At 36.7% G+C, this 24,168-nt stretch overlaps 1 protein-coding gene across 6 annotated transcripts; it reads left to right on the top strand.

Annotated features, from left to right (window-relative positions):
- LOC103724208 (high mobility group B protein 9-like) lies at positions 1-23,571 on the top strand. 6 transcript variants are annotated; one of them, XM_039131015.2, is made up of 8 exons: positions 1-76; positions 720-813; positions 900-1,163; positions 11,295-11,373; positions 21,434-21,596; positions 21,682-21,789; positions 22,195-22,571; positions 22,683-23,571. In XM_039131015.2, the coding sequence occupies exons 3-8, from the start codon at positions 919-921 to the stop codon at positions 23,130-23,132; spliced, it is 1,422 nt and encodes a 473-aa protein (XP_038986943.2). In that variant the 5' UTR covers positions 1-76; positions 720-813; positions 900-918; the 3' UTR covers positions 23,133-23,571. The 6 variants fall into 6 exon arrangements, with proteins under 6 accessions (XP_038986943.2, XP_026656212.3, XP_008813622.3 ...); XM_026800411.3 differs by having other exon boundaries at positions 48-151; XM_008815400.6 differs by having other exon boundaries at positions 63-199.
- The last annotated feature ends 597 nt before the right edge of the window (positions 23,572-24,168 follow it).

Raw genomic sequence — 24,168 nt, 5'->3', positions numbered from 1 at the left:
CTGGCAGCCTCAAAATATCTAAGATCCCTCGATCCCGTAATAAATCTATACCCCAAAAGAGGAGGCATAATATACGGTAGCATCCTCCTCCTCTCCTTCCTTAAATAATCATTCATGTATTCCCACCCTACCTCATTTCGCAACATCTTAGGTTAGGCTCACATAGTAGAAATGCTTCGTATCTTTTGTTAATGGTGGGGTATTTCCTCAAACCTTATTTTATTCTTTCTATTTATCCTCTTCCATTTCGGGGTATAATATTCCCCCTTTGTTTTGTTTTGACTCCTACTGTTGGGGAAGATAAGCATGTGCTTATGGTTATATATATTTTATAATGTCAGTGCTGCACTTCTCTCTTTGTTCCACCATTAACAAAGCCGCTGGTTTTCCTTGATCTGTTTCTTTCTTTAATCTTAGTAATAATAAACAAAAAATGATTTGGAGTTTGACTGCTATATAATAATAATAATAATGATATTTTATTCTTACGATCCTTTTTGGCAGCGAACAAACTATTTCTGGTTTTATTTTTGTTTTGATCGATCTAGTTTGGGATTAGATTCTTTCTGATGGGGTTCAAGAATTTGAATATGTCCCGCCCAAAGCAGGACGCCTTTTAGGGATCGTCAAAGGGCTTGAAAGGGGATTTAAGAATTCTTCTACGTATCAGCGTATTGCTGCAATGGTGTTCTGATTTGTTTCGGTGCTTCTTTTTCCAGGTCGACCTCCCGCAGCTTTTGCATCTAGAACTCGGAAGTCATCGTGACAGGCCCTGCACATCAGATTTTACTTAGTTCTGTATTTCGTGCTTGGGTAGGCCCTCCCATCACCATAGGGAGACATGCTTGCCATGTTGTGCTGTGTCAATTTTCTTGTTTAATTTTATTACCTATGTGTAGATATCGAAGTGCGAAGGAGATGAAAGAGGAGGTTGGGGCTGCAGAAAAGTTAGATTCTGAGGAGGGAAAAGATGTGGTGGTTCCTAACAAGAAAAAGCAGTTGGTGTCAAAATCTGTATCAGACCAGGTGATGGAAGGAATAGCTCCTGCAAATTATAAACCCTATCCTAAGCCTCTGGCGAAGTATGAAGAGGTCATTGCCAATCCAAAGTTGTTCCGGGAAACTCTTGAGAAGCTGCATGCTACATTAGGAACTAAATTCATGTAAGAAAGATCTTCCTTACCTGCATGCCTCTATTTTGTCATCTTTCTAATCTACCCGAAATTCTTTATGCATTTACTCCTGTCTTTTCCACATGTAGACAGGCATATGCCCTGAGCAAGAAGTTAAATCTCCACATTACATTAAAAATTCTTTCATAAATTTCCCTAGTTGGTTGAGTCTGCACGGAACCATCCTTCAGGAGGATAACTTCTGCTTTTCACAATCTCAAGGAAAGGTCAAACGTATATCTATTTGATAATGGTTGATGATATAAAGACAAAACTCTTTTGAGATGCTAATTGAGGGAAGATGGAATAATGTTGCTTTATCATTTTGAAATTTGCATGTTGCTTTAAGAGTGTAAGTGCCCTGATAGTCCAATATGCAACTGGCAAACTTTCTCTCATTCATGAATTGCCTTTTAGAATCATTCTTTGCTATTTTATGTACTACGCCCACTGCCTCATCAAGTATTGGACACAAACATCCTTAAACTTGAGTTACCTGCTAAGTGCTGGCCTTCATGGATCCATGTGTCATAGCCACAAGCGTCTGTGTAACGTATATCATGACAAGAAGAAATTAAAATCTAGACACAAGGATAAAATAATGCTGCACCAGCTATTAGGAAGTACAAGTTGAAAAATCTAGACCTGTGGGATTCACTATCATGACCTCCTGCTGGCTAGTGGGTACAAATTCCTTGGCCAAGACTTTTTTTGGTAAACCACATGGATGCTGGAGTTGTTTACATTGCTCTTATTACTTATTTGATCACCATCACCCATAACTTCATAGTATAGCTCCATATTGACTTCAACTATAATTGTTTGTTGTTGTACATTTGCTTGTCTCTCAAGCAAGTTTATATGCGCACACACGTGCAATGGTGGAATTTGTACTGTCGCAGGGGAATGACTTGAACAAGTCAATATAGAGGCGGATTTAACAAAGTCATTTCTCTGAAAAACTTCCATCTTAAAATGGCATTCTTGGAGATAATTTTGATATGAAATAATTCAATTTGTTCTTAAATGGTAGTTAAAGAATGAAATCGAATGAGCGATCATCTTGATACCAGCAAAGATCTCTGTCTTAAGTCTTAACATATTTTTAACCTACAAAATGGTTCAAATGATTATTTTAAATGCATTAATGAAGATTGGGGAAGTCCACAAAGAAGGTTGAGACTTGAAGAATAAATTTTATATCATATGTGGAGCAATGTGCAAGATACTATAAGTAAATTAGTATTAAAATAATTCATTGTTCCGATCACAGCATTGAAACATCATTCATCTTCATGGATAACTGTTGCCAGGAAGAATATTTCAACATTTATAGGCAGGGATTAGTTCTTTCATGGGCAGGATCTCTTGCTACATTATAAACACTATCAATAGAAGAGAATATTTGAATAATAATATGCACACAATAAAAAAGTGAAAATACTCTACTGCCTGTTTTGGTTGGTAAAACTTAGTCATTATTCAACAACTTGGTTTCTTAATTTTTATTTTCCAGTTATAAGCTGAAAATTGATATTACAAATTTGTAGATCACTGCCTAGGGGATATATCAACTTGAACTACTATATGAGGAAGGAATTTTGCTGAACTTTGGCTTGTTTTTCAAGTCATCCATATTTTTAGGTACTCATAACTAATGAAGGGGTTGATTATTGTGCATAGGGGATTTCTTTGGACCATAGCTCCATCAACATGAAACTGGATATGAAAGATAGGATGCTTAAATGCCTAATTGTAAATTTAAAAACTAATGTGGTTTTACATGCTCAAATACCATAAAATTGTTACTTAGATCTTAATATTGTTAGAAAACTATTGATTAGATGATAAGATAATTCATTCTGAACATTATATTAAATTCTTAATAAAGCTAACCAGACTAAAGATGTTAATTGTTTTTCACTTGGATAAATACGGACATCCATGCATTGAAAGCTAACATGTGTTCTTGTCCGTACTCCTTAGGTGGCATTTGGTGACCCAAATGGGATCACTACAGTGATCTTAGATCATTAGTGATCCTCATCTTAAGATAATCTGATCCCCGATGGTTTAAGAATCAGGACAATTCGGGCGGCTAAGACGGTTCAACCCTTTTTAAACCCCCAAGCCCCCTCCCCTCCCTCTTGCGGTTCCAATCTTTTCTCATCTCTCTCTCTCTCTCTCTTGTGATCTCTCTCTCTCTCATTGCTGCCTTCTATGACGACGACTCTACCCTATGAAGAAGGAAGAAAGTAGAGGAGAGAAAGAGACATGATGAAGGTGAGCATCACTTCGCACCCTCCTCCTTCGGAATGTTCTCTATCATTCAAGGCCTCCTCTACCACTAGAGCCGTGCTCCCCAGGTCACGATCTTGGTTGTCAAGCATCTTCCGAGGGTGATGATACTAGGGACGCACGAGAATTGCATGGTGCTAGCATTGGCCTTCTTATCACCCATATTCTCTGGATCTACTCTAGGTCACTTATTTATCATCAAACAGGGCTGATCTGGCCCTTGCCACCATCACAGAGCTGGCATCGCGCCTATCTAGGGCAAGGCCACCCCTATTTAGGGTATTTGAGGTAGCAGGTTGTAACATTGGAGGCTAGGAAGGTGAGGTTCATAAAATCTCACTCCCTCTCTCTCACATGTTCGATCCCTTTCTCTCTCCCCCTCTCCTTCTTCCTTCCCCCTTCCCCCTCTCCTTCCCTCTCTCTCTCTTCCTCTCTCTCCTTTGCCCTCTTCCTCTCCTTCTTGTTTTGGCATGCCATGGAAACAGAATTCTCAAATAAATCATATAAAATCACACATTAAATAAATAAAATTATCAGAACATGTCATTCCAGACCAATTCAATAAGACCAAAAATTAATCAAAATCTATCAAAGTAACTCCAGAGGATTATCAAACCTTCCCAACTAGAAGAAATTTTTTTATGGAATTATCAAACCTTTCCTAGCTAGAACTCTCTCCAGAGATTGGCATTTTTAGAAACAATTTTTCCTGCTGGGTTGAGGGGCACTTTTGTCCCTAAATTCAGCCCAACATCACTGCCCTAGAGTGATCTTGGAAATCTGTCCTCAACGACTGGTATAACATCGCTAGGTTGGGTGGTGATTTTAGGAGTGGGGTGATTTGGGAACACTACCATGTAAAATCACCGGGGTGTAGCCAAATGTGGTGATCTCGTGACATCCACCCACATCTCTATTGATCTTAGGGTCATCACCCCATACCAAACGCCACATTATTGGTGTTCTATTGCTGTTGGTTTTACTTAAGAAATTCTGATTGGTTTATCTACAACTACAGTTCAAATCTTCTGGTTATTCTATAGTTAACATTACCTTGCAATGTTAATCTAAATTTAGGAATTCGAAGTTCAATTGCAGTTATCAGAATATATTTGTAAGAAAGAACTCATTGCAGAAGAACCTTGAGTTTCGTGGAATGGAAGACATAAATGTTAAAGCTAAGGCTTTTCTAGAAATATAGTCTAGAGCTGGTAGTCGGTATTTCTTAAAAATATTGGTGGTTTGTTATGTGTATCTTATTAATTCTGATCAGTTCCTCTTTGATTGGTCTATCTATCTCCTACTGCTTATGGGTTCTGTGCAGTTGAACAGCTAGCTAGTGCCACAAATAACAAGTCTTAGATATTTCTGTTGTTTAATTGTGGGACATATTAGGTTAATGATATAACAATCTTCACCAAATTAATGAAATGTGGACTGTTTTGGATGTTGAAGGTGGTTGTAGAGTGCAAAAAGCATCCATGCTTCATGAGGTGGTGTTGAACTGCTCATGCTATCATTGCTCATTACATTATTCTTTATTTAACAAAGTCATGCTGGAAATCTAGTCCAATCAGGAAAGGTGTAATCCATCAGTAAAAATATTAGGAATTGCTTGCTCAGATTTTATATTTTTGGAGTATACCATCATGTCGATGTACAATTTGCATATGGTACATCTCTTATGGTTAGTAGAGCCTATTCAAGAATATTGGAGCTTGGCCTTTCAAGGGCTGAATAAGAAGGTTGGAGTGTGATTCTTGATACTGAAATCATGAGGCTTGCTTTTATTGGCATCATATTTTTAGTTTCATAAACATTCTGTCCATTAATCTGAGTTAGAAAGTGCTTGAGAAGGTCTGGAGTTGGCCATCAATTTTCAAAAAGCGGCCACATATGATGGCAAATACTTATGTTGGAAAGAGTGCTGGGCACTCTATGCCAGCATACCAACCGAGACACAAATTATCCAATTGACTGACTGTCCAAAGCTGGAGCCCGAGGTCTCTGCCATGATTTTTAAGTTTTTCTTTGCAGCTCTTTTACCGAGTTCATATGGACGTTGGACATTGCATGCACCAGCAAGCAACATCAATTTTGAGGGTGTGACATCCATGTGGGAACCATATTCAAAAAATCATCCATCCTGGTTTTTATTAATCATATGAGTAGTACTGTTGCCACAACTGAATATCAGCATAAATTTGCTGCATTTAGATTTTGCTCTTTATCTCTTGTTCTGCTTACCGTTCTCTTTCTTCATTTACTTCTACCAGTTACCGTTAGCACAGTTAATACCTACGGTTGAGTTGTAAAGTTTTTTATTTTGGATGACATGTGTGAGCTTGAAATGACGTTCTAGAAGGTGATTTTTTAAAGAGCCCTTTTAATCGTCTCAAAGGAGGAATTGCAAAAACTTTTTTAGAATCTTGCATCTTTCTCATCAATCGGTGCATTGTAATAAAACCAACCGACATAACTGAGCTTAAGGAACTGTTAATTCAATGAAATTAAGATCCATGGAATTATGTCATGCAACTCAACTTAAGTGGAAGTTTGGAGGTCTAAAGTGTGAAAGCTGCATTCAAAAACAATTAGGTCTTTGAATTGATAGTGATTTGTATCCAAAGGCCAATTAGAAATTGAATAAAGAAGATTGGATTATGGATATGGAGTCTGGATCCTTCAGATCCTCTTGTTAATTACTGTTTCATGATTCTCAGTTTGATACATGAAAATTTTGCTTGCATTTGTGTGTACGACATGGATGAAGGGAGTACCATGTAGTACGTGTCTTCGAAAAGTAGGCACTCTAGTGTGAAAGTAGTTTCCCACTTGGATTCTTAACATCCGAATAAGAAATTTGCAACTAAAAGGTGTATCTATTCTGATGTGATAATACGGTTCTTACAAAAAAAAGTCTACAAATTACTTATATTACTATCAACTGTTATAGCTACTGATTTTGCTCTCAACTGTTTGCTTGAGATGGCATTGTCCCATGGAAGGTTGGTTGACATATGGAAGTATATGACCTTGTTCATTGATACTTTATCAATGCACATCATTGTGCTGCCAGTCTTTTTCTATAAAAAAAGACAGTTAATATCATTTTGCTAAACTGGGCCGAACCACCTGGTTGATCCCATACCAAATTGAGCCGGCATGGTTCGGCCAATACTTTTAGAAGATGCCGTGAACCGCTCTGAATTGGATGGTCCGAAGTGGAACCGGGCGGTTTGGAGCGGAATTGGTGCCAACCTAGCGGTTCGCACCGGTTTGAACTAGTTTGCCCCCCCGCCCGCTCTCCCCTCTTTCTAAAAGGTTTGAATTTAGGGTCTGCCGAACTAGGATGAACTGCCCAGTTGACCCCATACCAAACCAGTAGCCAACCAGTATGGGTCTGGATATCGGTTTGGCTATCTTTTGTTAATATTGTTGAGAATGGTTTAATCATGATGGCATAAGGATATATTCTACTTGATTAGGTTTTGATTAAGATTTAGACATTCATCTTGCTTTGAGATATTAATAACTATGGCTAATTATGACAATGAAAGTTTGACTGTGACATCAAAACATTACAGAACATGGACTTGAATCTTCCTTTTTTCATCTACATGCTTCTTTCCTTGTGGGTATCAAATCTTTGTGGCTGGACACCCTGTTTCATCAATTGCAGTTGCATCTGCTCGTCTAGATGACCATTGTTGCTGAATCTGCAGCTAGATGCATTGTCAAGTAGGGTTGTTTTCAAGACGTCTGATCCATCTATAGTCCTGCAATTATCCCCAATTCTTCATCTTGCTCTTAGATTGAGGACTTTGTGTGGAGGCATGGCAATCACAGCTATTCTCTTGCCTTTTTATCCTCTATATCAGATGTCATCTTGACATGAGTAGAAGCAATAGGAATTCTAGGGAATTGATTTATATAGGTTTGGTGGTCACTGCCTCGGATAATTGCATTGCCAGATTAAGGAAAGAAGTTATGATTTAGGTAAATAAAAAGGTTAGGTGAAGGTATCTTTGTTCTAGATTTAAGGTTGGCTAGGGTTTCCTTATATTCTATTAAATAATTGGTGAACTTACCTTCAATTCCCTATGGTTGCTATTCTTGTTTCATGCTCATGTTCCTAGTTCATGGAAATCAAATTGAATCCATTTTGGTTCGAGGAAATCAAATTGAATCCATTTTGTAAATTTTGAAGCTTGAATATTTTGAAAATTGCATATGTTCAGATCTCTCCTCTTTTTTTGAATAGTTTCATTAGCACACACTAGATGATGAAGGCCGAAGAGGGTTTTATTTACCTTAAACATCATGTGCAACTTGACTTGACACATAATCCGATAGCCCCTACAAGTATTAAGGATTTTCCTAGGATTTATTTAAATGTATCCTTGTCATAATGGAAGACAACTTATTTTTAGAAAGAAATAAAAATATATTTATGAGGTATTTGATATAATACTAGACCATATACTAGGTATATCAATATTCGTTAAATGTGTCTACACTAAGTAACAATGCTTTACAAGGTTCATTGTCTCAATACTGGACCCTGTACCAGTACCTTCCTCGTACAATATTGTTACACTCGGTATGGACGTCGATTTAGCATACTGACACTTGGTATGCCCCTATATCATGTATTGCTTCGATACCGAAACAATACGGTCGGCATGCACTAGGATTGACCGGTATGGCATACAATTACTTTATAAGGTGGTGCTTAAGTTCAATATTGGTAGGAGTAAGATAGGATGAACCAGATCAAACTGCCTGGTTCGGCCCGTACCAAGCCGATCCCATGAAAAATCGGGTCGGCTCGCTTATTGAAATTGGTTCCAGCCTGGAATCGACTGGAACGGATTCTGAACCAGCCGAAAAAAGTTCGAACTAGATCGAACGGGCTAGAACCATTCGGAACCGGCCGAAACCGTTCGGAACCAGCCGAAACCATTCGGAACCGGCCAGAACCGTTCGGAACCAGCCGATTCCGTTCAAACTCGGTGCGAATCAGATGGTTTGCACCGTGTCGGCCCGGTTCGGAATCGAGTGTCCTCCCCCTCTCCATCTTTGATTAAAAAGAAGTGTTGGAAAGGCCCAAGGCCTTTCCAATGGTTTGTTATGAAATTTGTTAAGACGGCTAAATGACTCCCTCTTTTTCCTAATTTATGAAATAACACCAATTTAGTGCGATTGAAGAAAGATCCAAGCCTAAATAAGGTGTACTTTCTCTTTTCTATCTCATTCCCTCAAATTTTTTTTGATTTGAAAAAATAGCTTGAAATTTGCAAAATAAGAAGAGATCATGCAAAAATATTCGATTTGGACTTGATTTTATTATATATTGTAGATTTATGGATGATCTATACGATGAGATAAGAATTTTAAATTTTTGAATTATATATATTTCTTAAAAATTAAAAATATAATTTTGGATTAAAAAAATAAAAAAATATAATTTATAAAATTTATAAAATTAGAAGTGTATTTAGGGGCATGCAAGCTACTATGTAGCAAAATTGGTGTTCATTTATTCAAATTTTGATGCAATCACGCACAAGTAGCCTAGGCTTAAATTTGAAAAAAAATTAAAAAAATAAGTAGCTTTGATGCATGCCTACGAGCTTAGAAAAATATATGTAACATCTATTGTTGGGTTCTAAATAGATCTGACCTGAAATTAATTTTTTAAAATATTTATATTTAAAAATTATTTTTAAATTTTAAAAGTAATTAAAAATATATAATTAATATCAAAAATTATGAAATATTAGTAATACATATTACATAATTTAGAAGTAATTTCTGAAGTAGAAAGCATATTTTTTTGAATTTATGATATTTAAATATATTTTTAAATTTAAAAATTATTAAAAACATATAAATAAAAATAAAATATTTATATTATTTATTAGATAAATTAGATGTATTTTTGAGGTAAAAAATATTTTTATCATAACAAAATTTTGCTATTTTTAAATAATTGATAAATTGACGTACTTAAATCTGCAGGAATGGAACCATTAAGAAAAAAGAAAATGCCAGAGTATGACATTAGTTGGGGTCATGGGCAAATACTTTTGGATCAGCACCATTGGAAGTCCAACTAGTGCAACACAGGGTGCAAGGGAGGAAGGGTAACCAGGTTGAAATAGCACTTAGCTAGTGGTTATCTCGACGTATCTGTGCCGGAAATGCCTACAAGAGGTTTGGCAGTTGATGAAGTACTTCACTGATTTTCAAGCAGTGAAGGAGAGAGTTTTCAAAAAAAAGGCGGAGGTGGATCGTCGAGCGGCAAAGCCGCTTTCTGTCACTCCAGGTGGAGGTGTCTAGTCTTGAAACTTGCAAATGCTTGATAATTAATTGCTGCTGGGAGCATAGATAGTGCACATTGAACTTTTTGACTAAGTATTCATCTTTGGATGTTACAGGAGAAAGAAATCACCATGATAGATCTTGCAACTTCAACACTTTGCGAAAAGATTCATAATGTGATTCATCTTTTTAGTAATTCATCTTTTTAATAAATCATTTATCAATAAATTTGGTTTTTTATCTTTTGTTTTGTTCTCAGGACTTGGACAACAAGCAATTGAATTGCTTATCCTAAACTACCCTATTCCAAGGGTCTTGTTGTGCATTGCAAGCCAACCCTAGGCGGTCTTGCATCTTCCCATCACTTTAACCACCTCGATTTCCTAATTTGCCTTCCCTAGAAAATGTCTTCGTTTCTAGTTCCCAGAAAGGTGGTCCTAGAAATAATGAAAAAAGCCACATGCTACTTTTTGTTTTATCTACTAGTTGACTAGTCAGCTCTTATGAGGACCGAATTATATCTGCGCCCATCCCGCACCCTCCCCTCACAAAAAACGAAAAATAAAAAGAAAAAGGAAAAGCCAAACTAGGAACTAATCCATTCTCTAATAATGCTAAATTAAAGTAAGGCCCTTCCCAAGACTAATTTAGAATAATAACCATACTCATCATTCTTCTAATATCTTGTAGCAACACTCAAATTTAAGGAAAAAAGTTCTGTAGGGTGATTATAGAGGAGTGCTTGTTTGCGTAGTTGATGATAAACTACCAGTGCTGCAACGTCACATATTAATGAAATATGTGTGCGCGCGCGCGCGCATATATATTGAATATGTTTGTGATTTCCCATTTTCTTCATGTTATTGTTCATAATTTTGTTGATGCTGTTGCTTTCTATGTTAAAAGAGCAAAGTTCTATAGATGGTTGATACAGATGCTAATAGAGAAAAACACAAGGATAATGGTTAATAGAGTTGCAAGGGATGTAGAGAAGTTGGGGTAGGACTGTGATGAAACTTTTATATTCTAGGAATATCATCATCATTTCATTTATATATTTTTAAAGATAACTTCATATAAGTTGTTATAAAGAAGGACAACTATCTTGTTTTATAAGCAAGGAAATCTCCTAGTCTACAAAAACATGGGAATAAATTCTTTTTCCCCATCATTTTAGGCGGCTGAAATCATACCCTAAATATTCATGATATTTTATCTTATAAAGCACTAGGAATTAATGCAATACCATCTTTACGCACTTTGCTTGCATAGATTAAGGGACCTATACTCTGATAGTCCTCTTTTACATGATTAACATGTGTACCATACTACTCAGATCTTGGCGGCTATATTGTTTTTTCAATTGATCTTGCATGGCAATAAGGTGGATAACTAAAAGAATCTTGCTTATTTGATTGATAAGGTTTTTTACTTGCCATTGTGATTCATATGTCATGTCTGACCTTAAAATTGGTTTTTTTGATATTTGTTTTCTAGGGTGCCAACCATAGGAGCAAGGGAACTCGATCTTCATCAACTTTTTATTGAGGTTACATCACGAGGAGGTATCGAAAAGGTAAGAAATAAATAGAAACAGCCAAACTTTTATGTTCCTTCTGATTTATTACTTAGTTTGTATTAAAGTGGCATGGTTTAATATGTGTTAAATGATGCAATTAGTTTTGAAGCTTATAAGTAACTCTATGGTACATGACATAATTTCAATAATGAATTGGAGATATCACACCACTGTTGATTACTTGTTTGCTAAATATTTTTCTTATATCACTACAAGGACTTTTTACAACGGCAAAAGACCTGGCAAAAACATGATGGCCCTCACAAATAAGTATTTGCAACGGCATAGCACTGTCCCAATCTGTTGCAGCTACCTTTCTCATGAAAAGATAATCAGCAAGGGACCCTTGCAAAATATATGTTTGCAATAGCTCTTTGCCCTTGCAAAAATAATAGAGTTCATCACAAATACCCTCACTTGACGATGAAGAGGAAACATTTGTGAGGACCTCAAGCCCTTGCAAGTGGTCTTTGTGATGGAAGGGTCCTGGGCAAATGCCGACGCGCTCTACCCTTACAGGAGTCTTTTGCGAGAAAATTTGCCTTGTGAAAGTTTATCGTGAGGTGTTGCTAGGGCTTTGGTATGGGTTCTTTACCCTCACAAAATCCTTTTGCAAGGAAATATGCCCTCGTAAATCCTCATCGATAGGGGTCATTAAAGTTGCTTTCTACTAATTATAGTATCTCATAGCCTTGATTTACTTTTGCATTTTGATGCTAGTGGTTTTTGATTAATGTGATACTCTGTGGCTAGCAATTTAGGATTTTTTGCATAAGAATCAGTACTTGTCATTGTTGAATGGTTATTCTTTAGAGTTTGCATGTCTTTATGTCCATTTGGCTTGGAAATTAAGGACCGAAGAAAGATTCTTTGTTGGCACCTATTGAACATTTTTTTCTCTTTGTTTCATTTCTATTGGTGGTAAAAGTATCCACATGGTAAACTCCTTTCATGATTTTGAGCTAACATACTGCTATCTAGTGTTGGTAAATCTTTGTGATTTGCTCAACTTTATCTGGTTTTGAAAATATAGACCAACAGTTGATTCTTTCTTATCACAAGGCATTGTTAGCCAATATATTTTAAGTGGATCTAGAATTAGAGAATGATAAAGTCATAACTCAAGCAAATTCTTTGTAGTCGGAGTTTTTTTCCATTGCCTATTATTTAGATTATATTACTGTATGTTGGTTGTATGTATGCTTTGTAGCATGGTGTCTTCATTCAAGGTTTTAAATCTTGTGGGTTGGGGCTATCCCAGTTTTTCCATGGAATGGGATGTGCCACCATCCTATCCCTTCCTGATACTTTGGAAAGGGGATGTCCTAAGAAGTGCCGATCGGAATGCTGGGACGATGGTGGGACGGTCCTATCCCATCACATAGATGGTACCCCATCCCAGTGTCCTGCGGGATATTCTGTTGGGACTTGAATCCTTTTCTGCATCATGCCAAATTAAAGATTTACGGACAACAAACTATATATCACGACTCAAAACCCGAATCTTTCAAATCCCGATTCTAACAACAATTTTGATGAATCAATTGCCTGAATTCTCAATTTATTGCTGTAGGAGTAGGACCTTATCAGTTGAAACCTCGAGGAAAGTAATTATACAGTAAATGGCCATTTGTTCAAACAGAGCAAAGCTAAATCTCATCCATTCGTTTTATACAACACCTCACCTTGTCATCTTGTAATACACAACTAGTTCATTATACACACTTTTACATCCTTTACTGTAGGTATATTGCAATACTCTGTCTTTACTCCTAATACAACAGTAATATATAACACACATTACCTTGTAAGACAACCCAATATGACATGAAGTCTGTTTTTGAAGCATGCTTTGATATGCACATCCAATGTACTTCCAATTTCTAGTAAGCTAAACCAAGTCCTTTAAAATATGATAGATAGGTTGGTGAGCTAGACAGCTTAGTAGGTGTGCAAATGTAGTTAACAATATATATTAGAAAAATAGAAAATAGAAGCATTAAGGATCCATACCTATGAAAACTCAATTAGTCAAAACCCCTAGCTTATAGGAGGTATCAAATAACTAGATTTATTAATGTAGGTTTGTTTGATACACTTGAATACTTTTGAACAATCCTTATCATTAAAGAACATGCTTTTATGGAATGAATTATTGAAAACAGTCATTTGGGGAGCACCACGATACACTTGGAACCATTTTATTGACTAAGACACTTAAGCACATTTGAATGTACTAAAAATCTTAAAACACTTATTACAATTATGTCGATACGAACCAGTCAATAATCAATTAATTATACCCATTGGTCGTGGATTCACTATTCAATAGACCCATTAGCTAAGGGTTGTTTAAGACCAACTATAGTAACCATTGGCAAAGGGTTTGCCGACGCCAACTATGATGCTCGCTAGCTAGGGTTCATTGGTGACCCACTATAATACTTGATGGCTGGGGATTCACTGACTGACTTAGAAGTTTATTTCAATTCATAGAATAAGAAACATCATTGTTAAAAGCACTTATGTTAATAATATATAATTCTATAACATGCTTTACCGATACCATGTAAGTGCGTTTGGTGACCTCAATGAGATCATCAATGTGATTTTATATCACTAGCGATCCTTATCCTACAGTAATTTGATCCCTGGTGATCTAAGATCATCATGTTTGGTATGCAATATTTTGATGATTAAAGATCCTCGGGTTTCATAAGTAATCTATTTGGTATTCCATAGAAATCCAAGATCATTGATCATATAATACAAAAACTACGCTTAATATATTCCATAAAATTTATTTATTGGTCATATAAAATATACTATAATAAATTATAATATATTTATTAATGTATTGATTACTAATATATTTCATAAAAATATATTTATTAATCATAAAAATTATTAATCCATAAAACTATATTAATTGTTATTATAGATTAATAGTTTCATTTATACTTATATTATATTATTTTTAATATTAATATTTATTTTGATTAGAAAAATAAGGCAACTAGAATTAATATATTAAATAATTTCATAATATAAATATAAAATACAATCATATTTCTATTATAATTTAAAATTATAATTGAATAATAATATGACTTGTAATATATTATAATATATTAAATATCATAAATATAAAAATATATATCAATATAGTATAATATATAATATTGATATAATATTTTAGGCTTATTGATATATCAAAAAAAAAATTTAGATTGAGGGGCATTTTTGTCTCCAAATTTCAATCCAAGATCACTGCCCTAGGATAATCCTGGATACCCAACCTTAAGGATGGGTTTTCCATCATTGGGTTGGATATCCAAGATCACTATAGGACAATGATCTTATCACCTCCACCTACATCATCTTTAATCTTGAGATGATCACCCCATACCAAATGCCCTCGTATGGTCTAGTGAAAGCAATATAGTTGGCATATAGCTAATAAAAATGTTACATGTCATTCAAACTCAAGATGAAGTTTTTAGAATTCATGATACTAAGAAGCTTAGAAGCATTGTCAGAAAATCATACAGGTTATGGTCATTTATAATAAAATTCAGATTTTTGAGTTTTTTCTACAATAAAACAATTGCTGAAGTTATGTCTTTAAGATGATTCAATTATCCATAATTTCAAGGATATAAAACGAATGTTGAACAAAAATTTGAAGCAGCAAAAATTCTGAATCAATGGACATTAGCAAATCTCACCTGAGGTAGAAAAATCTACTATCTAAAGACACTTACACTTGGAAGTTTTAGAGTTCCATACTATGGCTTTTCTTTTTTGCTCTAGCTTGCTGCTATTCTTTATTGTATTTTTCTTTTCACTAGCTGCTTCCTATAGGTGGCTTGGACTTCTTTGCAAGATGATAGAAAGGGGGTAGCATCCTCTTATTTATAGATGGTGTCTAATATTGAGGTGTCTAGTTAATCAAATTAGTAGCTAGGTGTCAAGATCACATTAGCTAGGTGGCTCAATTTGTAGCATGAGGTGGCTGCTTGACCTTGAGATGTAATAGGCATGAGATGGCAGCATAAAGGGAACTAGCATGGGCTGACTATTCCTATGAAAGTTCAGATCAAGGTTCGCCTACCGGCACCGGTAGGCGTACCGGTTGCCTACTGGACCGGTACAGTTCCGGTTTGGACCGGTTTAAACTGGTACCGAACCGACCAGCTCTTTTCCGCTGGAGCCGGGGAAGAAGAGAAGAAGAGAGCGGTGGATGAGGGAGGAAGGAGAGGAGAGGCCGCCCGTGGAGGGCCGCGGGAGGGCGGCGGAGGCCTCTCCTCCCTCCCTCTCTTCCCCGCTCTCTCTCTCCTCTTCTTCTTCCCCAGCTCTGGCTGGGTTCGGCCCTGTACCGGTTTTCACGGCTCCGCCGTACCGGTTACAGGCCGGACCAGTCCGATATGGCTCGAACTGGCCGGTACGGGCCAGTTCGGCAGACCTTGGTTCATATGGCAGTTCAAGCATCAGATGGTACAAGTAGAAGGTGATAGTCTAATGGAAAACATGAGGTGGCAGCTCACTAAAGAAAGCATGAGGTAGTCATAAGCATACAGTGTCATTAAGCAGGAGTTGGTCATTAGATTTGGGCCTTGCTAAAATTCCCATACAAAGGATTCATTTTCATGATGATCCCATTCACTCATTTCAGTACTTAATATGATACTTTTAGCTTACATATTCAAATGATGATATAATGGGCACTAATATATTTGGGTATTACATTGTAAGTGTCAAAGCTCTCATCAAATTGTTCAAATAAGAGATAAAGGACAATATATGACAATATAACAAGGTGCACCACAAGGATATTTAAAGGTTAACTACCATACATACAAGCTCAAAAAACTAAGAGAAAATACGTTTTGAGGAGTAGTTTCATGTCAAGGAGCTAGAAAATAACAAAAAGCACCACTTCTCACCCAACAAGTTTATGAATTGCCAAACAATACAAAATGGCAGGCTTCCATATGGGTTCAAAAAAAGATTTGGAGTTGCCACTGGTGACTTAAAGAGGTATGACTCTTGTGAGCAAATGGATAGTTAATAATCGACCCTAGACCTTATTATATTGATTTGATAGGTAATAATGCGTCTAAATATATCTTGAATGATGGCATACTCGAGGAGTGTGAAGGATCAATTGCAAGGCTCACATGGCCCTCTTTAAATTATTCTATTGTCCATATCCTATTTTGCAGATTCATTGATGAGGATTTGCAGGAAATTCTCTTCATAGGAGTCATCCATTATTTGAGGATTTGCTAGTGCAGCTCCTTCTTCGGGAAATGAACGAGCAATCAAAGACTACTATATGGATAAAAGATTTAAGTACTGGTGCATACTGATTTGTACTATATTGCACTGGCAGGTTACCAATGCCAGGTTACCCCTCACCCCTCGGTATTGGTTTGTAATGACACCAGTTTACCCCTCAGTGCTGGTCTGTAAAGACACCTGGTATATCACATCACTAGTTCTGAGTCACCACCAAAATGCATACCATGAATTGGTATGGTATAATATCTTAGTGGCTTCACCATAATGGTTAGATATTGGTACTCCAACCATAGAATCCTCTTTTTGCATAGTGGTAAAGACAAGTGAAGGCTGCAGGGCCATGGCCTCTTTAAAATTGGAGAGAATTTGTCATAACTGCCTGCCCCTCTCCCTGAAGTTTTTAAATTCCCAACTCTAATGGTATATCACATCACTAATTCTGAGTCACCACCAAAAGGCTTTCCATGAATTGGTATAGTATAATATCCTAGTGGCTTCACCATAATGGTTAGATATTGGTACTCCAACCATAGAATCCTCTTTTTGCATAGTGGTAAAGACAAGTGAAGGCTGCAGGGCCATGGCCTCTTTAAAATTGGAGAGAATTTGTCATAACTGCCTGCCCGTCTCCCTGAAGTTTTTAAATTTCCAGCTCTAATGGCCCACCTTTCTCTAAAACAATTAGTTTAATATAGACTCCACTCCTAAGCGCACACTTGTCCTTCCCTCTAAACAATTTTTCATCTTTATCTACTAAATCTCAGAAAGATGCATCATATTGGAGCCTAAAGTGAACTAGGAAAGTGAATTTTATCACTCTTAGATTTTTAGGGAAGAGAATGAATTGCATTGATAGGATCATTAGATGGGGGTTTACTTAATGTTTTGATGGAGTGATCTATGTTTTGTATTCTTATGGGTATTATTATTATATGTAAACATGGTTCAGGGGGTTTACAAATGCTTTGAGTGCTTCATAGTTTTTGGCATAAAAGACCCTAATCCTTACAGTATTGTGGCTGTAGAAAGTAGTCTAAGTGTAAAAATAGTGTCTGCTACTTCTATGCCCATTTTATCAAGAGACATTGAAACTACTATGTCTGTTGTCCATCTTGATCAAGAGACAAAAACTAGATGGTGTACCATTTTAGATCCAAAAATCTCACTATGATGCACCAAGTTGTCATTATATCACATTCATATTTTTCATCCTCTTTTATTATGTATATTCTTCTTTATTATAGATACCATGTGATTTTAAAGTATCAACATGGTTGCAGTATAGACCCTAAGATTATTTGAGGTTCTTTTTTTGTTCTTCTGCAGTTGGATTAGACAATAAGCACAACATAGAATAACTTTTCTTTTACCACAATGTTTAAACCTTATTTCCAAGTGTGAATAACCTCTATATCTTCGTGTGGTTAGATAATACACAATGTGGGTCATCTAGGTGATGAGGACAATCCCTCTCTTTAATGCTGTGTCATGGAGGAGATGTTGGAATGATGCATTACAATATTGCAGTTATCTCAAAAATAATTGAATCATCCATAGATGCTTAGAGACATAGAGTTGGCTTTGGCCTTTCCTAAACAATCCGTATTATATGGCCATAGAATACAAGATAACAACATATAATCAATGTTAAAATAATACATGTACAAGGTTACTCCCTGTTAAAAATGATGTACTTATAATTTTTATGCATTCTTCCTTTGTTGCAGTACACATCTCAGAATCCTAATACATGTACAAGGTTACTCCCTGTTAAAAATGATGTATTTATAATTTTATGCTTTCTTCCTTCATTGCAATACACATCTCAGAATCTTTTTCCCTGGTTGAACTCCATCATTTTTTCTATACATTTTAAAATTCAGTCAGAAGAATCTTTTGGCATGTTGGACGCTAATAGCCATCCAATGCATTTTTTAATACATCTGTCCTTTATCACATTTTAGTTATTGCTATTTACATATTGCATTTTATTCAAATTCAGGTCTTTTAATATATAATAATTATAACTGCAATTTAATGTCAAAAGAAGATGAGTGTAGATGAAGCATGCCACGCCTTCCTGATTTGCCTCCCTTCATTCTCTGTTAGTGGGAAAGTTGAAAAAGGCTCTCGTTCAGTCATAGGAAGGTTTGCAAGAGCATCATCGCAGAGGTTTAAGGGCTTATTAGCCAAAAGAAAAAAACAAAAAAGGATGCTCGCCTTTATACGGCTTGGCTTCGCTATCGCTCCTATGTAGTGGTCGGCCTTAATGGAAGGAAAGGTGGGGGAAATCCATTTTGGATTGAGAAATCGATGTGCCGGTGCTTAACTTTAAGCCTAAACCCAGTAAAAATCTTAGTATCCAGAACACTCAAGCTTAATTGCTTATATATGCGAGGATAGGCAAAGACAATTTTTGAACGTCATGAGCGGGAAGGGAGAGGGAGCTGGAAAGAGTTTTGTTGGTGGGAATGACAATCTTCTTTTAGTTCAAAGTGGGAAAGCAAATGGGAGTATGACTCAAAGAGGGAGAATCACATAATTTAGTGGTACATTCTAAGGAGAGATGTGTGGGAGGAAGTATGAGTCTTAGAAAACTAAACAATTTCAACAAGAACTTTTTTCGGGGTTTCATCCGTGTAAAAGAATTATCAATTCATATTATGTTTTTCACCTTATGAAATAGATTTTGTATTTTCTTGTCTGAAAAATGATCAATTTCTACTATCTGTTCCAAGGTCTGCTATACCGGCCCATACGTATCGGTACCGGATCAGCATTTTTTTTTGGAGAACCGACCAATACATCTTTTGTACCGGTCGGTACCGGCCATGTACCGGTGTGAACCGGCTACTGGTCATGTACCGGTGCGAACCGGCCGGTTCGCACCATTACGTCAGTTTTTCAAATTTTTTTAAACCACAACGCGGCGCTATGTGGTTTTCCATAAAAAATACAATAAAAAAATATCAAACTTCGCTTAATTTCACACAATAAGATCCAACAGAGACAAAACTTCAAGAAAGAAAACCCGCCGGAATCCAAAACTCAGCCATTCAACTGAGACCGGTACGGGATGGGTACGAGACCGTACAAGACCGGTACGTACCGCTCTGGACCGCCACCGGTACGCCGACCGGTACTGGTACGGCGGACCTTGATCTGTTCTTTCAAGTGGTTGCATTAGCGAAACAGAATTCAATATTAACAATTGCAGTCAATGGTATGCTATTGTTTCCTCAAAAAGAAATAAAAAGAAATTCTGGATTCTCAAGGCAAAAAAACTCAAAGCAGACGAGTGTAAAATACTCATTTCCAAATGAATGAAAGCAGAAATAATGCGAAGCAAATATCTTGGATGACATAGTTGATGTTAGTCTGATTTGGTCGTTATGTTACCTTTGTATTTGTGGGTGTTGATGGATTCCAGCACATGTGAATGTGCATGTTCATGTGCCTTTTATTGTCCTATTCCTTTCTTGCATGATAACTAGGTTATGACTTTAATTTCTAATATCGAGGCTCCTCCAATTTTTAATTTCAGTTTTGCTTGTGGGTGAAAGGTGTTTCTGATGCTAGATTGTTTCATCTGATACCTGGCATTTTGTGTTCTGATGAAAGGATAACCTTAAAATGTTTTTGCTTCTAAACTCTCTCTCTCTCTCACACACACATCATCATCATCATTATCATCTCTAGTTTGGCTCAAGAATGTCTGGTTCTTCTAAAACTTCTTCCTGTTTGAATTTTATCTTTTGATTTATAAGCTTTCCTGCAACCAAATGATCTAATTTTATCAGTAATTTTATAATTTGCAACTTGATTTACTCAATTTACGTAGACAATTAAACCGTATCTATATAAACAAATATCTTAATGCATTTGGGAAACATTATGTAAAGACTGCACAAAACCAAGGATGTGTAAGGGAAGAAAATCAAATATCCTAGATTTTTCTGAGGTAAACGGCAATAAGAAGGGTCAAAAATTTTGAGGATTCTTGCCAAACTAGACTGTTATTTCCACCTTTTTAGGCTGTCACATCAAGGAAAAAATATTTGTCTTTCATTTCTTAATATACAAGTTGATGCTCAAGGCATGGCAGTTGAAGAAAATACCTACTCCATATCGTACCATCCTTGGAAATATGAGATCAGAGAATGGCGGAAGGTACTGAAAAGGGTTAGATGTTTACCAATATCACTTATTGTAGCATTAGTGGCTACCTTTAAGAATAGAGAACATTCCTATCAGAAGGCATAGAGAATTTTCCATTGCAGTCTTTCATATTGCCATATCTTGTGCGCTTAAGCCATTTACTGCTATGGAGATCTATTCTGGTAAGTTATCTGCACTTCGCTATGAGAACTGGTTCATGCATATATGCTGTCACATGGGACTTGGATCTGTCAGCGAGTAGGAATAACAAACTAACTATATGTATCGAACAGCTACTTCATTTTGCTGTGGATGTAGGTATTACTAATTGGCCCATTTTGCATCATCTTCTAATGTTGAAGATGGTTCAAATGCATAACATCTTCTTTCCCTAAAATGCCATCACGGTTGATGTATGTGTGTATGTATGTAATATGTATGACATAATGCCTCATCCTTTCAAATCTCAAAAATAAATTGAAAACCTGTCCCCAAATCCTTCCGCAAATCCTTATTTGGTAAGGTACAAAGATTTGCAACAATGTCATGGCTTATGTTACATTTCAGACAGTGCTCATTCTCTGCTTAATTGCAGGTGATTGCAGATAGGAGATGGAAAGAAGTAACTGCTGCTTTTAGTTTCCCCTCTACAGCCACTAATGCATCTTTTGTATTGCGCAAATATTACATGTCTTTATTGCATCACTATGAGCAGATTTATTTCTTCGGATCACAGGGATGTAGTTGTCCTCCAACTGGTCTGTTCATGACACACATCAATTGTTTCTTCTCCTTTTCTTTTATCTTCTGTGCTTTCTCATCTGTCATATTTTTCTTTTGCAGCTCCTTCACACACACCTGTAACATCAGGTACATCTGCAAGGTCAATGGAACCCATGATGCCGTATCCTGAAACTCAGGCAGTTGCTCAGAAGCGTAGGAGAAGAAATGGTGAGTTTGTTTCTGATCAATTAATTAATGTATATCAGAAGCCAAATGTTTAACAATAATCAATTTCCTTTGTTCCATGAGGAATCCTCTGTTGCTGCCTGCTGTAATAAAGTAAAATATGTTCTGTATCATCCAATTCTAAACAGAGAGAAACATGACAGTTAACCAACTAGTGAGTTCGATGAGCTTGAGACCGGAAGCATCCAACTGATGATTATTCCTCATGGGGATTGGATGGGACACAACTAGCATTCCATTGTGTTTCCTGGATTTCTTTTCCAACAATATATCGATGAGCTTAGTTAATATTTTAACTTTATTAATTCTTTTATTATTCTTCTATATCTGATAGGTATGTGGGCATGTGCTATAATTACTCATCACTTGCTCCCCTGACTGTCTTAGGTCTATCCTCACCTACAAATACTCAAGTGGTTGGAGTAATTGATGGCAAATTTGAGGGTGGCTATTTTGTCACTGTTACTGTTGGCTTAGCAAAGCTAAAAGGTGTGCTCTATCACACTCCTGAACAGATCATTGCCCAAGTACCGCAATATTCTGGGGTTTCTTACAACAGCAATGTGAGGGGCACTCGCTGTCGCCAACGTAGGAAGAAACTGAGTAAGAGAGACCCCGCACATCCAAAGCCAAATAGGAGTGGATATAATTTCTTTTTCGCAGAGCAGCATGCGAGGCTTAAGCCACTTCATCCACAGAAGGACAGAGAAATCAGTAAAATGATTGGAGATCTATGGAATAATTTAACTGAGTCTGAAAAAGCTGTAAGAAAAATGAAAACAATGACTGATTGTTCTTGTAATGCTGAAAACTGCACATTCTAAACTGATCCACGTAACCAAGCACTCATTTGCCCTCATAAATTTGAATTTCAGGTATATCAGGAGAGAGGTCTGAAGGATAAGGAGAGATATAGAAGTGAAATGGCAGTATACAAGGAAAGATTGCAAACAGGCCAAATTATTAGTAATGCAGTGCCTATCCAACAGCGTCCTGCTGAGCCAGAGGTGGCAGCTGAAGATGTACATTTGAAAATGGAGACAGATGAAGGTGCTTTAACTCTAGCTAATCAAAATGATAACAGTACCAAGGGTAGTGATTCTGAGGAGAAAAATTCAGATGAGGATTCAGAAATGGAGACATCACCTGAAGTAGGTGGAGTCACCATCGAATCTACTAGTTTGGCAGATCCTTCAAATGAGGGCGATGGATTCAAGTTACGGACGAGGGGTGATGTAAAATTGGAGAATAAGCATGACCTTCCAAGTTCCATCAAGGATGCAAAGTCTAAAAAGTTTAAGGAGTCATCAACTGATAAGCAGTGATCATAGGTGACACTGAACTTCCAAAGTCTGATTTTCTAATTGGCATGTCGAAACTTTTTCTTTTCCCTCATACATGTAGTAGAACTTGTAGGTTCAAAATTATTCCTCTCTTTGTTAATCTCTTTTGGCAACTTAGGGATGGTAAACTCTTGAAGGTGCTTTGGAAAAGGTGGCGGAACCATACCTATTTTGAAGCAGTCAAATATCCAATTTTCTTTTGAACAGCACTTGCCTGAGTCACTACACAGGAAAACCTGTAGACAGAGAATGAAAATGTTTATCTCCTTTCATGCTAGAGGCCCTGAGAATCCTTATGCTTGTTAATGCATGGGGCAGCCTGTTTTGTCTGGAATTTGACAGGAACTTCACCTGGCTAGCGAGGACAAATCGTACCAGAGATCTGTGATATAGCAATGTCCATTTATCTGATTCTTCTCAAGGTATGATGTCCGTTACTCATTTTCTTGTCTATAAGTATATATTAGACTACAAGTATGTGAAAGATTAGTTGTCGTAGGAGGGTTGTAGGTATAAAGAAATGTGAGGACCAGAGTTGATTGGAGGGGAAGGAAAGAGTAGCCAGTCATATCCAAGTGGATGGCAATAGGAGAGTAGAATCCAACAAAAGAAATTTGATGGGATTTGAGTCGGCCCGGTAAAGGTGTTGGGACAGGGTTATGTCTTTCATGCAAAAGAAGGATTCACATTCATGCAAAATCAACGTTGGATCATCAGCTGCTTGCTTTGAGATCTGCACCAATAGATGAATGATGGATTTTGGAGTGCTTTGAGATCTGTGGAGGAGGGGTGATCCCATGGTTGTTTCGTTCGTGTAAAAGATTCAACTTGGACCCTATAGTTATATTATACGGTGTGAAAAGTAGACTTTACAACTAACAAAAAAACCAATAGCGAGGTTGATAAATCTCGATCGTTGGGCGTGACCTACGTGGCATCAATTAGGTGTTAACAAATGTGAATTTCAATTGTTAGATGTGACTATCATGGCACAACATAGCGATTTCATTCTTGGGGG

The sequence above is a fragment of the Phoenix dactylifera genome, chromosome 13 (genome assembly GCF_051530095.1).
Source record: "Phoenix dactylifera cultivar Ajwa chromosome 13, Ajwa_hap1_PhDact_Kaust_v1.1, whole genome shotgun sequence".
NCBI lineage: Eukaryota > Viridiplantae > Streptophyta > Magnoliopsida > Arecales > Arecaceae > Phoenix > Phoenix dactylifera.
The sequence above is the reverse complement of the archived record's forward strand: the minus strand, read 5'-3'. Positions and strand labels throughout refer to the sequence as shown.